Source organism: Chiloscyllium punctatum, chromosome 10 (genome assembly GCF_047496795.1).
Source record: "Chiloscyllium punctatum isolate Juve2018m chromosome 10, sChiPun1.3, whole genome shotgun sequence".
Lineage (NCBI taxonomy): Eukaryota > Metazoa > Chordata > Chondrichthyes > Orectolobiformes > Hemiscylliidae > Chiloscyllium > Chiloscyllium punctatum.
Window position 1 is genome coordinate 13,747,810 of NC_092748.1, and position 15,560 is coordinate 13,763,369.

The 15,560-nt window shown below is 47.0% G+C and overlaps 1 protein-coding gene across 6 annotated transcripts in view; it reads right to left on the minus strand.

Moving 5' to 3' along the window:
- The window catches only part of LOC140481903 (disintegrin and metalloproteinase domain-containing protein 23-like), a 321,721-nt gene that overhangs the window by 181,953 nt on the left and 124,208 nt on the right, over positions 1 to 15,560 (minus strand). For all 6 annotated transcript variants that reach the window (XM_072578562.1, XM_072578561.1, XM_072578566.1 and 3 more), the window contains exons 22-24: positions 14,539 to 14,658; positions 13,655 to 13,823; positions 9,484 to 9,595 (exon numbers count right to left, since the gene is read on the minus strand). In XM_072578562.1, the coding sequence (XP_072434663.1) occupies positions 9,484 to 9,595; positions 13,655 to 13,823; positions 14,539 to 14,658 (401 nt within the window). The remainder of the gene's footprint in view (positions 1 to 9,483; positions 9,596 to 13,654; positions 13,824 to 14,538; positions 14,659 to 15,560) is intronic.

Genomic DNA, 15,560 nt, shown 5'->3' on the forward strand with positions numbered 1-15,560 from the left:
CCAGAACACGTCAATGTGTATCTCCTCAACAAATCAGATTGAAGAGTCATTACTGAGCAGCACAGAGTCCAAACCAGGAAATCTCAGTTGGAATAGCTAATGTAACGTCAAAGCATTTGGAGAAAGAGAAGGGGAAAAAACAGGTTGGAGTATGGAGGAGAGAGATAAAAGAGAGACAGAAAAAAAAAGTTTGACTTCTTTTAAATTTCCAATCATAATTGAAAGCTGAAGAAATGATACTCCACACTTGTAGAAGTTAGCTTTCAGTGCCAGTGAGTGATTAAGACTCATCATGGTGTTAAAAGGGTACTTCGATCGGAAATGACATGATCTTTTCACGTATATCACAAGGCAGCTCAGTGGGAAATATCCTGATTTCCACATGTCTGCTCACTTACAGGTTGCTATCCGGATTTAAGTTGGGGAGGGTTCAGAACAGATTTCCAGGATGTTGTTGGGCATGGAAGTTTTGAGTTGTAAAGAAAGGCTGGAATGTTTTTCACTGGAGCTTAGGAGGTTGAGACATGACCTTATAGGTTTATAAAATAATGAGGGATATAGACAGGGTTAATGATTGGTGTCTTCTCCCTAGAGTGGGGGGTTTCAAGACTAGAGAGCACATTTTTAAGGTGATAGGAGGGAGATTTTAAAAAAAGACATGAGGGGCACATTTTTTAAACACAGGGTGGTTCGCATATGGAATGAACTTCCTGAGGAAGTGGTGGATGCAGGTACAGTTTGAAAGACCCTTCGATAAGTACATGAATAGGAAAGGTTTGGAGGGATATGGGCCAGGAGCAGGCAGGTGGGACTAGTTTAGTTTGGGGTAATGGTCGGTATGGACCGAAGTTGGATCGAAGAGTCTGTTTCCGTGCTGTATGATTCTATAAGTTCCTTAAGCAGACAGATTGAAGGATTACAAAATTAGCAGTTTTAAAGACTGTGATACAAGTATAAATTGGAGTGAGTGACTTCAATCTCAAAGCAGATAAGGAAGAAAAAAAGATTGGATTGAGAGGGAGAGAGGAGTCAGATGGAAAGGTAATTTTAAAAGCATTTTCAAAAATCTCCAGCAGCAGTTAATATCTGATGGCTTTGAATGCGAGTGATTCAGAGGCAATAATCAACATTTGCTGAGGTTAAAAGCATACTTAGATTTTGTCCATTTCACATTTAACTCTGTGTTAAATTTAATTCATGTCTGCTGTGCAAATGCAGAACGTCATTGAATTAATTTAGTGCTAATGGTGTAGCACATAATGAAATGGCATTTTCAAGAAGTGACTGGCCAGCACTATTTCATGTTGCCACTCAGTAAGACACCTAGACCTTGCCTGATGTTGCTGTGTCATCTCAGTGTTTTTGCAGTGGTAGTAGAGTCAGATACATTAGGGACATTTAACCGACTCTTGGACAGGCAAATGGATGATAGTAAAATGAAGGGTACATAGGTTAGTTTGATCATAGATTAGGATAAAAGATCGGCACAACATCGAGGGCCGAAGGGCCTGTACTGTGCTGTACCATCCCACATAAGTAATGGTAAATACAGTTAACTTCACCATTATTCCTGGTGCAAAGTTAAACCCAGCAGTTCCCATTGTATGCTCAATTCTGATAAAAATTAATTAATAAAATAGTCTTGACATCTGTTTATTTTGTGTAATATCTATTCAAATTGGAAGTAAAACCATCCTTTCCCAAATAGCAGAGGTCTCAGAAAACAGCCACAGAGCTTCCTTCAAAATTCCAATGGAAGAATGCCAATAACAGGACTGATATTCCTATACCTTTACCACAGGTAAATGTTCTTACACCGTAGCATCTTGCATAAAGGACCGATGGGTCCAAAGTTTAAACCTCAGAGGCTTTCCGATACAAAGATACAGCTGCATCCAGGTGTGTGTCCCAATCAACAACACCCACATCTCATGAGCAATTGAGAATTGATATTCTTTATCAATGTGTTTCCTGTGTCAGTGTAGAAATTCAGTGCTGATGGTCTTGACACAGTGTTTAGAAATGTGTGTGAGAGAGAGAATGTGACTGCATGTGTGTACATGGATTCGCACTTGTGTGTGTACATGTGCATATGTGAGGGTGTGTGTGTGTGTGTAAATGTGACCGTATGTGTGTGCGCACGCTTGTATATGAGTGCGTATGTGTGCATGCATGAACCTGTATATGTGTGAGATTAGATTCCCTACAGTGTGGAAACAGGCTCTTCGGTCCAAAAGTCCACACCAACCCAGACCCATTTCACTCTGAAAGTGATAACCTAATACTATGGGCAATTTAGCATGGCCAATTTACCTGACCTGCTCATCTGTGTTACTGTGGGAGTAAACCGGAGAATGTGCAAACTCCACACAGTCTCCCAAGGCTGGAATCGAATCTGGGACCCTGGTGCTGTGAGGCAGCAGTGCTGACCACTGAGCCACCATGCCACCACCGTGAGCATGTGTGAATGTGACTATGTGTGTTTATGAGTGTATGTGTATGTGAGTGTGTGTATGTGTGCGTGTGTGTGTGGGCGCATGTATACGTGTGTGAGAGAGCTAGTGTATGGTGTGTGTGTGCGTGTGAGTAACTGTGTGTGTGCATGCTAGGCTCACTTGAGATAACTGTAAGTAAAGTTCAAATGTAGAGAAGCACCCATTAGTGTTATCCTGGCTTAAGACATTGAGATACTTTATTTTACTGGGATGTGGGTGTCACTTGCTCATCTAGCAACTGTTGCCCATCCCTATATTATAGAGAGCAGTTAAGAATCAACCACACTGTTGTGGGTTTCAAGTCATGTGAAAGCCAAACCAGATAAGGATGGCAGATTTCCATCCGTAAGGGTATATATGAATCAAAAGGGGTTTTCACGCTCAACGAGACTGTCATGTTCACCAGATTAGGATTAGAGTCCACATTAGTTAATTGACCTTAAATTCCCTGGGAATCTGAACCCATGGTCCCAGAGAATGAGCCTGAGACAGTGGATTATTAGTCCAGCAATGCTGCCACGAGGCCACGATTTCCCTTTCCATGTCCTACTCCCCCATCCACTGTGCCACCCAAAACTCTGCCCACCCTGGGATGCTGGTGAAATAAAACAGCGGAAAAGCCCTATCACTCATGGTGCCGATCAGAAGTCTGCCCCTGGAACTTCTGATACGCCAGGAACATAGCAGTGTTGAACCAAACTTATTTACAGCGACCTGTCCCTTTCTCCCTCTCTCTGGTTCAGCCCACCTTAGGAAGGAGCATTGCTCACAGGTCTGGCTCCTCTCCTGAGATTTTCTTGGATGTAGCCTCTCCTCTGGTCTGCAAACTCCACACAAATGTCAAAACTAAGAGCAGGAGTAGGCTATTTTGTCCCGGAGCTTGGTCTACTATTAACATGACTGTGGCTGATCATCCAACATAGTCCACCTTCCCGCTTTCTCCCTGTTCTTCCACATTCTCTCTTTCTTCCACAGACTCGACACTTTCCAGGAGAAGAATATTCTCCTCACCTTAATCCCAAATGGTATACCTCGCATCCTCAGACTGTTACCACTGGTTCTGGACTCCTCAGTCATCAGGAACACGCTTCCTGCATTTATCCTGACAGGAATCATAGAGGCACAGTAGGGGGCCATTTGGCCAGCTGTGCCTGTGCTGGCTATTTGAAGGAGCCTTTGAAATTAGCCCCTCTGCTGTGTTCTATCTTCGTCACATTGTCAATTTCTTACCTTCGCAAAAAATGCACAAGTAGCTAATCAGAATCCTATTTGTGATTAATCACAGGACAGTAGGTCATAGCAAATAAAAAATGCTCAGCAAAAACTTTTAACAGAAGCCTCCTTTCTAAGTTCTGAACATAAAAACAAACAGTCAGAGGAGGCCACTCAGCACTTGCACTGGATCGTGCGTGTTTGGAGCACAGGCTCTCTTTAAGGTTGACAGCATTGCTCTGTTACGAAACCCAAACGCGTCTGGATTCAGACTCCAGTGTGGACACCACGTCTCCATAGGCCCCCAGGAGTTCTGGCCTATGCTCAGGCATCCCAGGCTGCACACGCTCAGTATCATATTTCAAACATTTAAAGGGCCCGGCCATCCATGCCAACAGGATTGTGCCTGCGGGGTTGCAGAGTGCACAGAAAGGGACCAGGAACTGACCACAGCACCCAGGACGGCCACAAAAGGGAAGGCAACAGACAGGGTTGAGGAGCAGTAGCTACATCCCCAGCAGGGTGCTGGTGCAGCATGTTTCAGACTCAGAGAAGTCCTGGGAGCCTACAGGTGAAGCTCAGTCTTTGGGTCAGAGATCAGGAAAAGCCGTGGGGGTTTATTAGAAGGCTTTGCACCTTTACTAGGTGCTGAGAGCGGGGGTAAAGGAAGTCCACTAGACAATACGGTAGAGGAAGATTGGAACGCAGAGAAACCCCAAGGGCAGCGTGAAGCCCTTCACCGGCTTGGTGAAGCCAATTGTCTCGAATTATGTCTGCAAGTAGATACTGGAGTGCAGTTTCCATACCCAGGAAAGGAGATTGAACCACCAGGACATGGGAAATCACTGAGGCTGCCTGAGATGGATTGGCCTTTGAGGTCTGATATAAGGCTAGTTCTTTGCAAGTGAAGAGTTCTTTGTGCAGGTGACAACATTTCAATGAGAAACAAAAATAGAAGCTGCTGGAGGTCAGGCAGCAGCTTTGGAGAGAAATCAGAGTTAATGTTTCAGGTCCGGTGACCCTTGCCCAGAACTGATGGTAGCGAGGAAAATGTTGGTTTTTATGCAGACGATAGGGTGGGGGAGGGGTACGGTGTAAATGATAGGGATAGAGTCCAAAGAGAGAGAACAGTTGGACAGACAAACAAGTGGATAATGATCTGGTTAGGAGGGTGAATAACTGTTAGTGAAGACTGTTAGTGACTTACAATAGGTAGTGTGTAATGACAGTGTGTGTGGTAGGGGACTAGGACATAGGAGTGTTCAAGCCCTAAAATTATTGAACTCAATATTGAGTCCGGAGGGTCGCAGGGTCCCCAGGCAGAAAACGGGGTGCTGTTCTTCCAGCTTGCACTGAGCTTCGCTGGAGCACTGCTGCAAGCCTGAGATGTTGGCCAGGGAACAGGGTGGGGGTGTTAAAGTGGCAGGGAGCTGGAAACTCAGGGTCTCTTTTGGGAACAGAATGCTAATGTTGTGCAAAACGGTCACCTAGTCTACATCTCTCCACCCTGGAGGCTCCCTGCCTCCATTCCTGATGAAGGGCTTTCGCCCAAAATGTTGATTTTCCTGCTCCTCAGATGTTGCCTGACCTGCTGTGCTTTTCCAGCACCGCTCTCATCTAGACAGTGGGTGGGGATGGTTCAGGCCTTTGCTCCGGGAAGACACAGACACAGGAAGTCCTGAGACCAGCCTGAAGGGGGGTGGACGTGTAAAGGGTTGGTGGCTCCACCGTCAAGAGAAGGCAGCCACGAACCAGAAATTCTGAAACTGGCATAAAGCTTCAGAGGAATCCTAGGTGAATGCGGGCAGGGATTGGACCGGGGAGAAAAAAACTGACCAGTCAGACGAGTTCTGTGAGGCAGGAGCAGGCAGAGACAATGGGTCTGCCTGGGCGGTCCTGTTTGTAGGTTTTGGGACGGAGGTAGAAGCGAGCTGTGCAGGGCTGGGGGACCATCTGCTTGGAGGCAGAGATCGGGGGAGAGGGGAGATCACCAGATCAAATTAGGTCAGTGACCATAGTTGATCCAATGGCCTGATGTGCCATGGTGCGGTCGTGGTGCAGGGAAGGATAGGAGGAGGTATCTGAGAGAGAGTACGCCAGACTACAACAGTACCACCATTATCGGCAAGCTTAGTAACAAAGTCAGGGTTGGACCCAAGTGCACGGAGGGAGTTCAGAGATAGGTTGGATTGGGTGTGGGGTGGGGGCAGAGGAATTGAGGCGACCAATGTCACATCAACTGTTCTCAACAAACAGATCGAGTGCAGGTAAAAGGCTAGAGGGACGGGTCCAGGTGGAAGGAGGGTGTCGGTGCTGGGTGAAGGGGGTCTGTGGATGGGGACAGGACTCTTGTCCAAAGAAATGGGCACGGAGGCAAAGACGATGGAAGAGGAATTCAACTTCATGCCGTGCCCAAAATTCATTAAGGTGGGGGTGTAGAGGGATACAGCTAAAGCTTCAATGAGATCTGGTGGCCCATCAATATCTGAGAAGTCCATAGAATCAGTGCTAACTCTATTTGATGAGTTCTGTGAGGACCACAGGTTGACTGTGACCCATACTTCCCACCTATCTGAATGTCAGAATATAAGTTGTGCGTATCTTGTAGAGTGTTTTACAAGTTCTAACTTTGTGTTGTAAACGGTATTTTGTTTGACCTGTGCAATCTAGTGGCTTTGTTCATTTAGTAAGTATCTGGAATCTCAAACTTTATCTACTTAAAAAAGAAGCTCACTGGTCATTAGCCAGATATTAAATTAACTTGGTTAAAAAGGAAAGGGAAATTTAGAATGAAAAGATACAATGCAAGGTGCTTCCATATGTTGGTCCCAATTTAATTGTATGTGAACAGAAAACGTTTAGATGGATATGGGCCAAGTGCTGGCAAATGGGACTAGATTAGTTTAGGATAGCTGGTCAGCATGGACGAGTTGGACCGAAGGGTCTGTTTCCCTGCTGTACATCTATATATGACTCTACAGCGTCATGACTTCAGCTACATGTAAACTGAATCAACTCAAAACAAGATATCCTCCAAGAGCAAAGTTATGCAATTAAGGGAATCTAACAATATTGTAAAGAAAAAACAATGATTGGTTATGTTGGCCAAATATTAATGTTTGTCCTTTGCATTCTTAGCAAAGGGGTCTTATGGCACAGTGGGTAATGTCCCTGGATCTGCACCAGAGCGTTTGGGTTTGAATCAGGACATGTTAGCTAAGTAGGCTGTGTTCATAACGTTGCCAAACAGGTTCATTATTATCCTGTAAATCCTTTCAACCCGCTCCCCCCCAGCCACACACACACACACACACACACACACACCAACCGCAGACAATGACAGCAGGAAGAAAGCAATTGGAACCGGACCATCACTGCAGACTGTAGCAGCTTGAGCTCCATGGATTGTTGGCCTGGGTAAGGCTGGCTCAATTCCATTGTGGTTTGGGGCCCACCTTTCCCCAGCCACCCCCCCCCCCCCCCCCCCCCTACTCCTTCCCACATGCTGGAGGCTGAACTGAAGACATTGCTGAGTAAGGAGCACTCTGCATTAACAAGATGCAGAGTGGCTCTCTTTGCTTGACCAATAGGAGGGAGCACTTAGTGAGAAAACCCATTCAAAAACCGAAAGAATTGTGGATGCTGGCAGCAGCTGATTAACTTGCTTTCTGAGCTCAAAACTGATTTGAAATTCAGCGGTTAAAATCTGCAAGGTTTAATCACGCCTGTTGCTGAATGTACTATTCCTCATTGTATAGTTTAAAAAATCAGTCACTTTCTATTTTGTGAAGTGAATTGATTCCGGGAGTAAATTGAATGAAATAAGGCAACGAATGCAAATGCATGGAAGCTTGCGCTACCCACTACTGTAATGACCTGGCTGAGATCTGTTAAATTATCTATTACATTTTGGGGCTCACTACTCTGGGCCTAGCCTTGACATTGAACTGGATTTGTTTAGGCAAAGCAGCAGAGACTAAAGATTGCTTTTGTAGAGATCATTTTGGGTTAGGCTACAAAATAACATACATGAAAATAAAACAGGATCTGTGAGAAGACTTTGCTTCAGTGACTACGAGATTTGAAAACCAGATGTCTAATGTAAAGTAGCAGTGGACTTCTGTTTGACCTCAGAGGCTTCCAGGGAAAGGGCATTTTAGGGATTGGTTAATCATCATTCCTTCACACAGGCTTCTCGTTGTGCTCATCAAGATGAGGGAGGTGGACGCAGGAAGATTTCTGTTTCAGGGATCCAGTGTTAAATCAATCACCCCCTAGGTGGTCAGAACACTCCCTTTTAACATGTGATAGTAATGGATATTAGCCCAACCACAAAACCGCAGCCGTGTACAGTGCCAGTGTGACCATTCACAGCCATTATCCGGGTCAACTCTCTGATGGCAACCACTGTACCAATCTAGGGATTGTATCCAATTCTATGGATATCCCCCAAGCACAACTTGGTGAGGACAATCAGTGAACATCAAGTGTGTAGGTCCCCTGACTCGCAATTTAAGGAGATGTTTGGATTTGCCCCCAGTTCGGGGTGACTATTGCACTGTGGCACCCAGTCACTACTCGGCCTTATGGCAAACAAATAGAACTGAGTCATTAGGGACGATCAATCCTACCACTGCTGGTGTGGGACACCATATTGCACTGCCTATCACAGTAGCTGTTATAACCGGTGCAGCAGCACAATGTAAACCTATACCTATTAGATGTGATCATGGGCAAAAACATCTTCTTCCAGTCACCTTATTATTTAATGCCCCTACCCACTGGGTCCTGGTTCAATCCCCTCCAATCATTTACCTTCAATTCTACTTAACCCTTTGTCAAGCTCGACATTCTAAACTCTCCTCCCTCGCTGTCTCTACCTCTTGTGCGCTCCTTTTTGTTCACTATCCCTAACTCCTATCTACCTTCCAATCTTTCCCTGTATTGGATTGCTCCTGCTATTCCTGATGGGCAAGTACAATTTTGCAAAGGTCGCACCTCTCCAGTCAGCTTTGAGTGAAATAAGATGCCACAGTCCATTCCATTCCCTCGCTCCTCCACACCCTGTTAGGCTGCCTCTTCCTTCAGCCCCCTACCCCTTGCTTTCCAAAGCTTCCAAAGGACCCTGCTCTTCAACTGCCTCTCCTCAACTTTTCAGGAGGGGTTTCTAAGCTCCCCCTCCTGGGAGACACTGTAATGATGGACAGAAGTGCAATGGTGGAGATATGTGAACTGCTGGGCCCAAGGGAACACTGGTCTCCATTGCGTATTTTTTCCACCTGCCAATAAATGAGACCATGGAAAGGACAGGTTCTGGCCATCTGACTCCCACCACAGACAGCTCCAGCTTGGGCACAGACGAGGGAGATGGTGGGAGGGCAGCGTCCTTTCGGACTCCTTCTGGACCAAGAACCACGTCAGATATCCCCCTCGGCCTCCCCAGACAACGAGACAGAGAACAATGATGGTAACACTCACCCAAGAGTCCCCCAATGAACCAAGGTGTAAAGGCGCTAAAGGATGAGCGAGGAGAAGACACGGAACGATGTATTAAAGGTGAGAAAGAAACGCAAAAGATGCGTGGGCAGCAACCATGTCTTCTCCAATAGCTGCCCTGCCTTCCCTGTCCTTTCAAGTTCCAATCTGTGAAAATGTCGAGTTGGAAATTCCGCGCACTACCACACCCCCCCACCCCACGACAGATAAATGCAACAAGAAAAGGCAGAGGAACACCGAGAACATTGCAACAAGAGGCTGGGAGTGAAGTTAAACAAACCCTTGGGGCCTTCCGGTGGTGGCTTTGCCTCATCACGTTTGGGGTCGTACATGCTGCAGTCCGTCCCGGCCCAGGTACCCTCGCAGATGCAGGTCGCTTCGTTACTGCATAGCTGCAACAGATCGGAGTCAAATCAACAGCAAATCTGTGCCCGGGATGCACACACAATCCTAACATCCACAAAGACTCTTACCAATATTTATAGATGCACCATAGAAAGTACCCTCTCTGGATTCGTCACAGTGTGGTATGCCAACTGATCTGCCCAGACCGTAAGAAACTAGACAGAGTTGTGAACACAGCCCAGTCCATTATGCAAACCAGCTTTCCATCCACTGATGTATAATTCCTCGGGAAAGCAGCCTACACAATCAAAGATCCCCCCCCCCCCCGCCAACTTTGGTTATGCTCTCTTCCGTTGGGCAGAAGGTATGAAAGTTTGAATACACTGTTTTCAAACTTCTAAATGGATCACTCGAATGATAATTCTGATCTCTCTCTCTCTGCACCTTCTCTGCCGCTGTAACTCTGCATTCTGTTCAGCCACCCTGATGCACCTTTTCTGGTATAATCTGCCCGCACAGCACACACAACAAGACTTTTCAATTTATCTCGGTACAGGTGACAACAATAAATCAAACTCAAACTCATTCAGACACTCGAAAGGACCACCTTCCAGCTCACTCATCTGACATGCGGGAGTTTTAGATGTTGGGACCGCTCCCCTGGATACATCTTAAGAAATCCACCCTCTCTAAGCCCTTAACACCACGACTATCCCAGTTTATATTGGGGAAGTTGAAATCCCTTAGTATAATACCTGATTATTATACTTACACATCCCTGTCAACTGTCTACATATTTGCTCCTCTATTTCCTGCTGATTCGTTACTCTGAGTGAAGTGGCTGCTCCCTTAACATTCCTATGTTCTACTCACCAAGTCTTAGTTGAAGAGCTTTCCAAGATATCGTCTCTCCCTATTGCAGTGATTAACTCCTTCATTAATAGTACTACACTGCCATTTCCTTTCCCGCCCTCCTCTGTCTTGCCCGAAGATCCCATACCCCGGAATATTGAATTGCCACTCTAGACCTTCCCTCAACCATGTGTCTGTGATGGCAGTAATATCATGCCTCCACGTGTCCACGCCATTAACTCGATCAGTCTTACCGACTGAAGACCCCCACCAGCCTTGCCTTACTCTCTTGACACGCAATGTGGCTGAACTCACTGTGACTAGCTTCCATTGTTGTAGCATGATGTGTCTCTGTTTCATTGATATTCTGTGTCCCCCCCCCTCCCCCCACCGCCAGACCGGTTTAAACGCCTCCCAACAGCAGGAGCAAACCTTCCTGCAAGGATGTTGGCCCCAAAGTGGCCCAGATGCAGACAGTCCCATTTGTACGCACCCCAACAGTCCCAGTGCCCCAGGAATCTAAAACCCTCCCTCATGCACCAACTCTTAAGCTACACATTCATCTCTCCTATTTTCCTATTTCTAAACTCGCTCAAACATGACATTGTGAGGAATTCAGAGATTACAACCATTGAGGCCCTGCTTGTTAACCTACTGCCTGATGTCTTGATGCAAACCTCATTCCTCAATTCACCCACAAAAATATTTTTCCCCAGGAGAGACAAATCGGCGTCCCATGCCTGATGGCTGTTGTTATAAGATTCTCCGAAGGGTGGGGGCAGCCAATTAAGGACAGGGGTTTCTGAGGCCCAGCTTTGGAAAAGAGGACAGCCTTACTAGGCCGGGGAGACAGCCAGACAGGAGAGCACAAGGCCTCAAAAACACAAAGGTGTCCTCTGAGCCTGGCAACAGTGTTAAACATGCTGAGGGTCGAAGCCTGCACACCCCGTTGGGGGAGGACAGGGAAGTGGGAGGGAAAGGACATGCACCTCCTGGGTATGTGGCCTTTAGCTGCCCACAGCACCATCAAAGGAGCATGGCGATGGCAAATCGGCCTGCCATCGAGGGTGCCCCTGTCAAACCGGGCACTCAGGGAGCAGCCACCACACTAAATACACTCAAAATCCATAATGTCTGGCTACACACTGCTGCCAGGCCACTAGCCTGGTCCTCCCATAGTTCACCCACCTTTGGAGATGGCAATGCTTCAGACCAACTGTCAAGATGTCCTTCTTCCCTCACGATCCTGCCTCCACGGGCCTTGTAAGATTCTGCCCATGTTTTTGTAACCCTCTCTCTTTTTTTAAAAATGTCAATTTTTAAAGTTCATTCACAGAATGCAGGCATCACCGGCTAAGCCAGCATTTATTGCTCATCCCTAATTACCCAGAAGGCAATGTAAGAGTCAACCACATAGCTGTGGGCTTAGAGTCAGGGTAGGCCAGACCAGGTAAGGATGGCAGTTTCCTTCCCTGAAGGACATTAGTGAACCACGTGGGGCTTTTCCTCATCCCCATTGGGCATTTGATCTATGGTCATCATTGGACTGTTAATTCCAGATATTTATTGAATTCAAATTCCACCATCTGCCCATGGTGCAGAACAGTGCCTGGGCCTCTGGATTAACAATCCAGCGATAATACCACTGCTCCCCATGAGCAGCATAAGAAGGAAGCTGCAAAGCAGACTTTAATGACATTGCCTTCAAAGACCAGTACCATGAACCATAAGGATATGCAAAGCTCCTAATTCCTTGGATGTGCGTTTCTATGAAATTTATTCCCAGCTCTGGGACTATGTCGACTGGCCAGCGCAAAGATGAACGTTTGCAAACAATGAGCAATCATCTCAGCTGTTAACGTCTCGAACTTTATTGAATCTGCGTCTGGAAGGATTACTCAGCTCTTTGCAGTAATGTAGCACCGGGCATCTCTCCGTCAAATTCAGACCCTCCAAATTCTCAGTCAATCCACTACCGGCTGATGACTTTTCAAAACGGAGTGACCTTTGCAAAAATGGAAGGGCAGGTGGGGGGGGGGAGCAGCAGTGAGGCAAAAACAGTGGGGAGGGGGGAGCAGAACTGGAGGATGAAAGCAAAAGGAGACAACAGCAAGCACAGCTTGAGAGGGAGGAAATGAGGAAAAGGTCATCCCTCCACCAGACACTCTCCTTCCAAAACCAATGTGAATTCGGCTCTAAAATGGACTCCTCCACCTGAGGGGTATTTAACCCCCCCCCCCACCCCGAGGGCATGTTCCACAGTGCCTCCCTCGGTCCCCAAATATAAATCGGGTGGTTGGCTATCGCCTGTTACACCCCACAAAACACAACCACAGAAGCTCAGAGCACAGAACGTGCCTCTGCCCGTTATGTGAATGGCCAATCCGGTTAGCCCTAAATCTTGCGCCAGTCACAGAGCATTATGATGCAGGAGGCCATTTGGCCCAGTGCACTAGCAGCAGCTATTACTAACCACCAACCTTCTGCCTCCTCCTCCTCCATACCCCTGCATACCGTTAACATCCAAAAAGAGAATCCATTGCCCTCTTGAATCCAATTCCCTCTTTCCCCATGAACCCTTCACTTCTTGTTCCTGCTGAATTTGCTCCCTTTTCTCCTCTCCAGTTCCCGCTGCCATTCTTCCCTTTCCCTGGCAAGATATGTCAACCCCTCCTCCAGCCCACCACTGAGGAGACAAATCTGCACTAAGGCTATTCACTTCATATGTCACAGATGTGGAATGTCCCACATTCCTCCTTTTTTGGACTGGTGGGGGGTGGGGGGGGGGGGGAGGGTTGCCAAAGAAAGACCTTGCATTTACATAGCACCTTTCACAATCTCAAGACATTCCAGAGCCCTTTATGTGAAGAATTTGTTGAGGGGTGCTGTTTCCCACATGCGGCAGCACATTGCAATATCGTGACACAAACCACACTGCAACAACGATCTGGGGTTTTGGGTGACGTTGCTGGAGGGCTGGGTGCTACTCACAAATAGCTCCCCCTGAGCTGGGAGAGAGAGCAAGCAGAGCACCATTCTACCTGCACCCAAGTATCAGTATAGATCACATGCTATGAGACCTTAGCCTGTAACCTCTGAACTCAACAGTCAAGAGGACAACCAATCGAGCTGCTCCTGACAACTCAGTGCCTTCCCCTGTTCAGGAAGAAGGGCTGATGGGAGGATTTTCTCCTCGGACTCTGAGTCTAGCAGAGATACACTCCGCCGTGCACACGTTGGGCACACGTACTCACCCCATGACCAGAGCATATCTTGGTCGCTGATCCACTGGGACAGCTACTGATGTTGAAGGAAGGAATGGGCTGGCACCTCCGATCCATGCACATCATCGACGGCCCACAGGGCGTTCCATCCTCGACGTATCCCAGGTCTGTCCCGTCGTCCATAATAATGTGGCTGCCACTGAGGGAGAAGGAGCAACGGGATGGGTGAAAGAATTCAAAACCCGCCCAGTAAATGCAGAGTAAACATCAGAAAGACGCATAACCGTGAGTCTGAGGTGCTTCATTAAAGCAGAGAGAGCTGGGAGGATGGAGAAGCTCCAAGCTAGTGCGAGGAGAGCGTGTATGGATTAATCGGTCAATGCAGAGTTCATGCAGATAGCATTAGGTCAGGAAACCTCAATGATACAGTGCAATATGGTGGCAGCTGTGGTTATACAGGATAAACAGCAAAGTCCAGCCATAATCAGGAACCAGAGAAGGCAATATGCATTCATATATCACCTTTAACATTGCAAGGTTGCCAAATTTGGCAGAATGGGGGAGAGAATTTTAAAAACTGCACGTGCATAATTTGGGAAAATTAGCACACATAAATCATACATGGGTATTACATATGCAAACATATATACTCATGCACACATGTACACAAACATATATTCACATGCATGTATGGAGAGAAAAAAAACACTGGTTACACAACTGCCAAGGAGATGGGAGAATACCCCTGCATTTTGCACACTCCACACGGCCCTCGCTTCAAAGCTCCATCATAAATAGCACAAAAAGAGTCCAGCCCAGCAGGTTTTCAAATAGGCCTTTTCAATACCAAGCACTCAAAGAGCGGTCCGTCCCAACCCTGAGAAACAGAAGCCGCCAGAACACTGAGTACCTACCTACAGTCCACCAGCTTGCCTTGGTGGTAGAAGGAGGTGGGTGTGATCTCACCGAGGAGACGGCCGATCCGCGGCACTCGGCTAACGCCAGTGCAGAGCAGGTAGCCGCAGAAGACATCACTGCCGTGGAGAAGGTCAGAGGGTGTGCGATATCGGGGAAGGCAGCAGTGGTGGGAGGACAGAGAGAGAGAGAGAGAGAGAAAAACAAGGCTGTTGATACGACCACATGATCGGCAACTTACAGGCACTTCCATGCTCACGGAGTTACAGCCATAATCCTGCACTCCAGTCAGTGACAGCTCACCAACTGACAGGGCAGCACACTATTTTAAAAAAATACAATTTAATCCCCCCCCCCACTTAGAGCAAAGTTACTGCAGTTAGCCTCGTCGGTTCACATCCGCTTGTACGTTCTATGCAGCTCCCCGGGAGAATGGTTAGTGTAAAAGGCAGGGGAATCTAGACAGTGAGGTTCATCTCTGCAACAGGGGCAAAGTGAAAACGAGGCCCCTGTCACCACAAGAGCACCGTATGTTCAGGTAAACAATTGCTCAACATGTCGTTGATAGAGATAATGAAGAGCTCTTTCCCTTGTTCACCACTTCCTCTCAACAAACCATTAGACGCTGAGGAAATATTCCCTTTCCCTGTTTGTTTCCTCTCTCTCTCGATGCTTCATGGAGCTGGAAAAGAAACTGTCCCAAGTAACAACACAAGAAGGATAATATTATCTCAGCACCCTGCCTGATACCTGACAGCCATAAAGCATCTTTGACATAATGAAATTCCCCTTCACAGGAGCATTAGTCACCGAGCTACTATACAGGGTCAAAGCAGTTGGTTTGAAGAAGCACACTGAAGTAGGAATGCAAGTCCGAGAGCGGTGTAGGGAAGGTGAACTTGGATGCCAGGCAACTGAAGACACGGTTGAAAAACGGGAATGCTTAAGAGGCTGAGTGACCACAGTAGGCGAAAGTGAGGACTGCAGATGCTGGAGATCAGAGCTGAAAATGTGTTGCTGG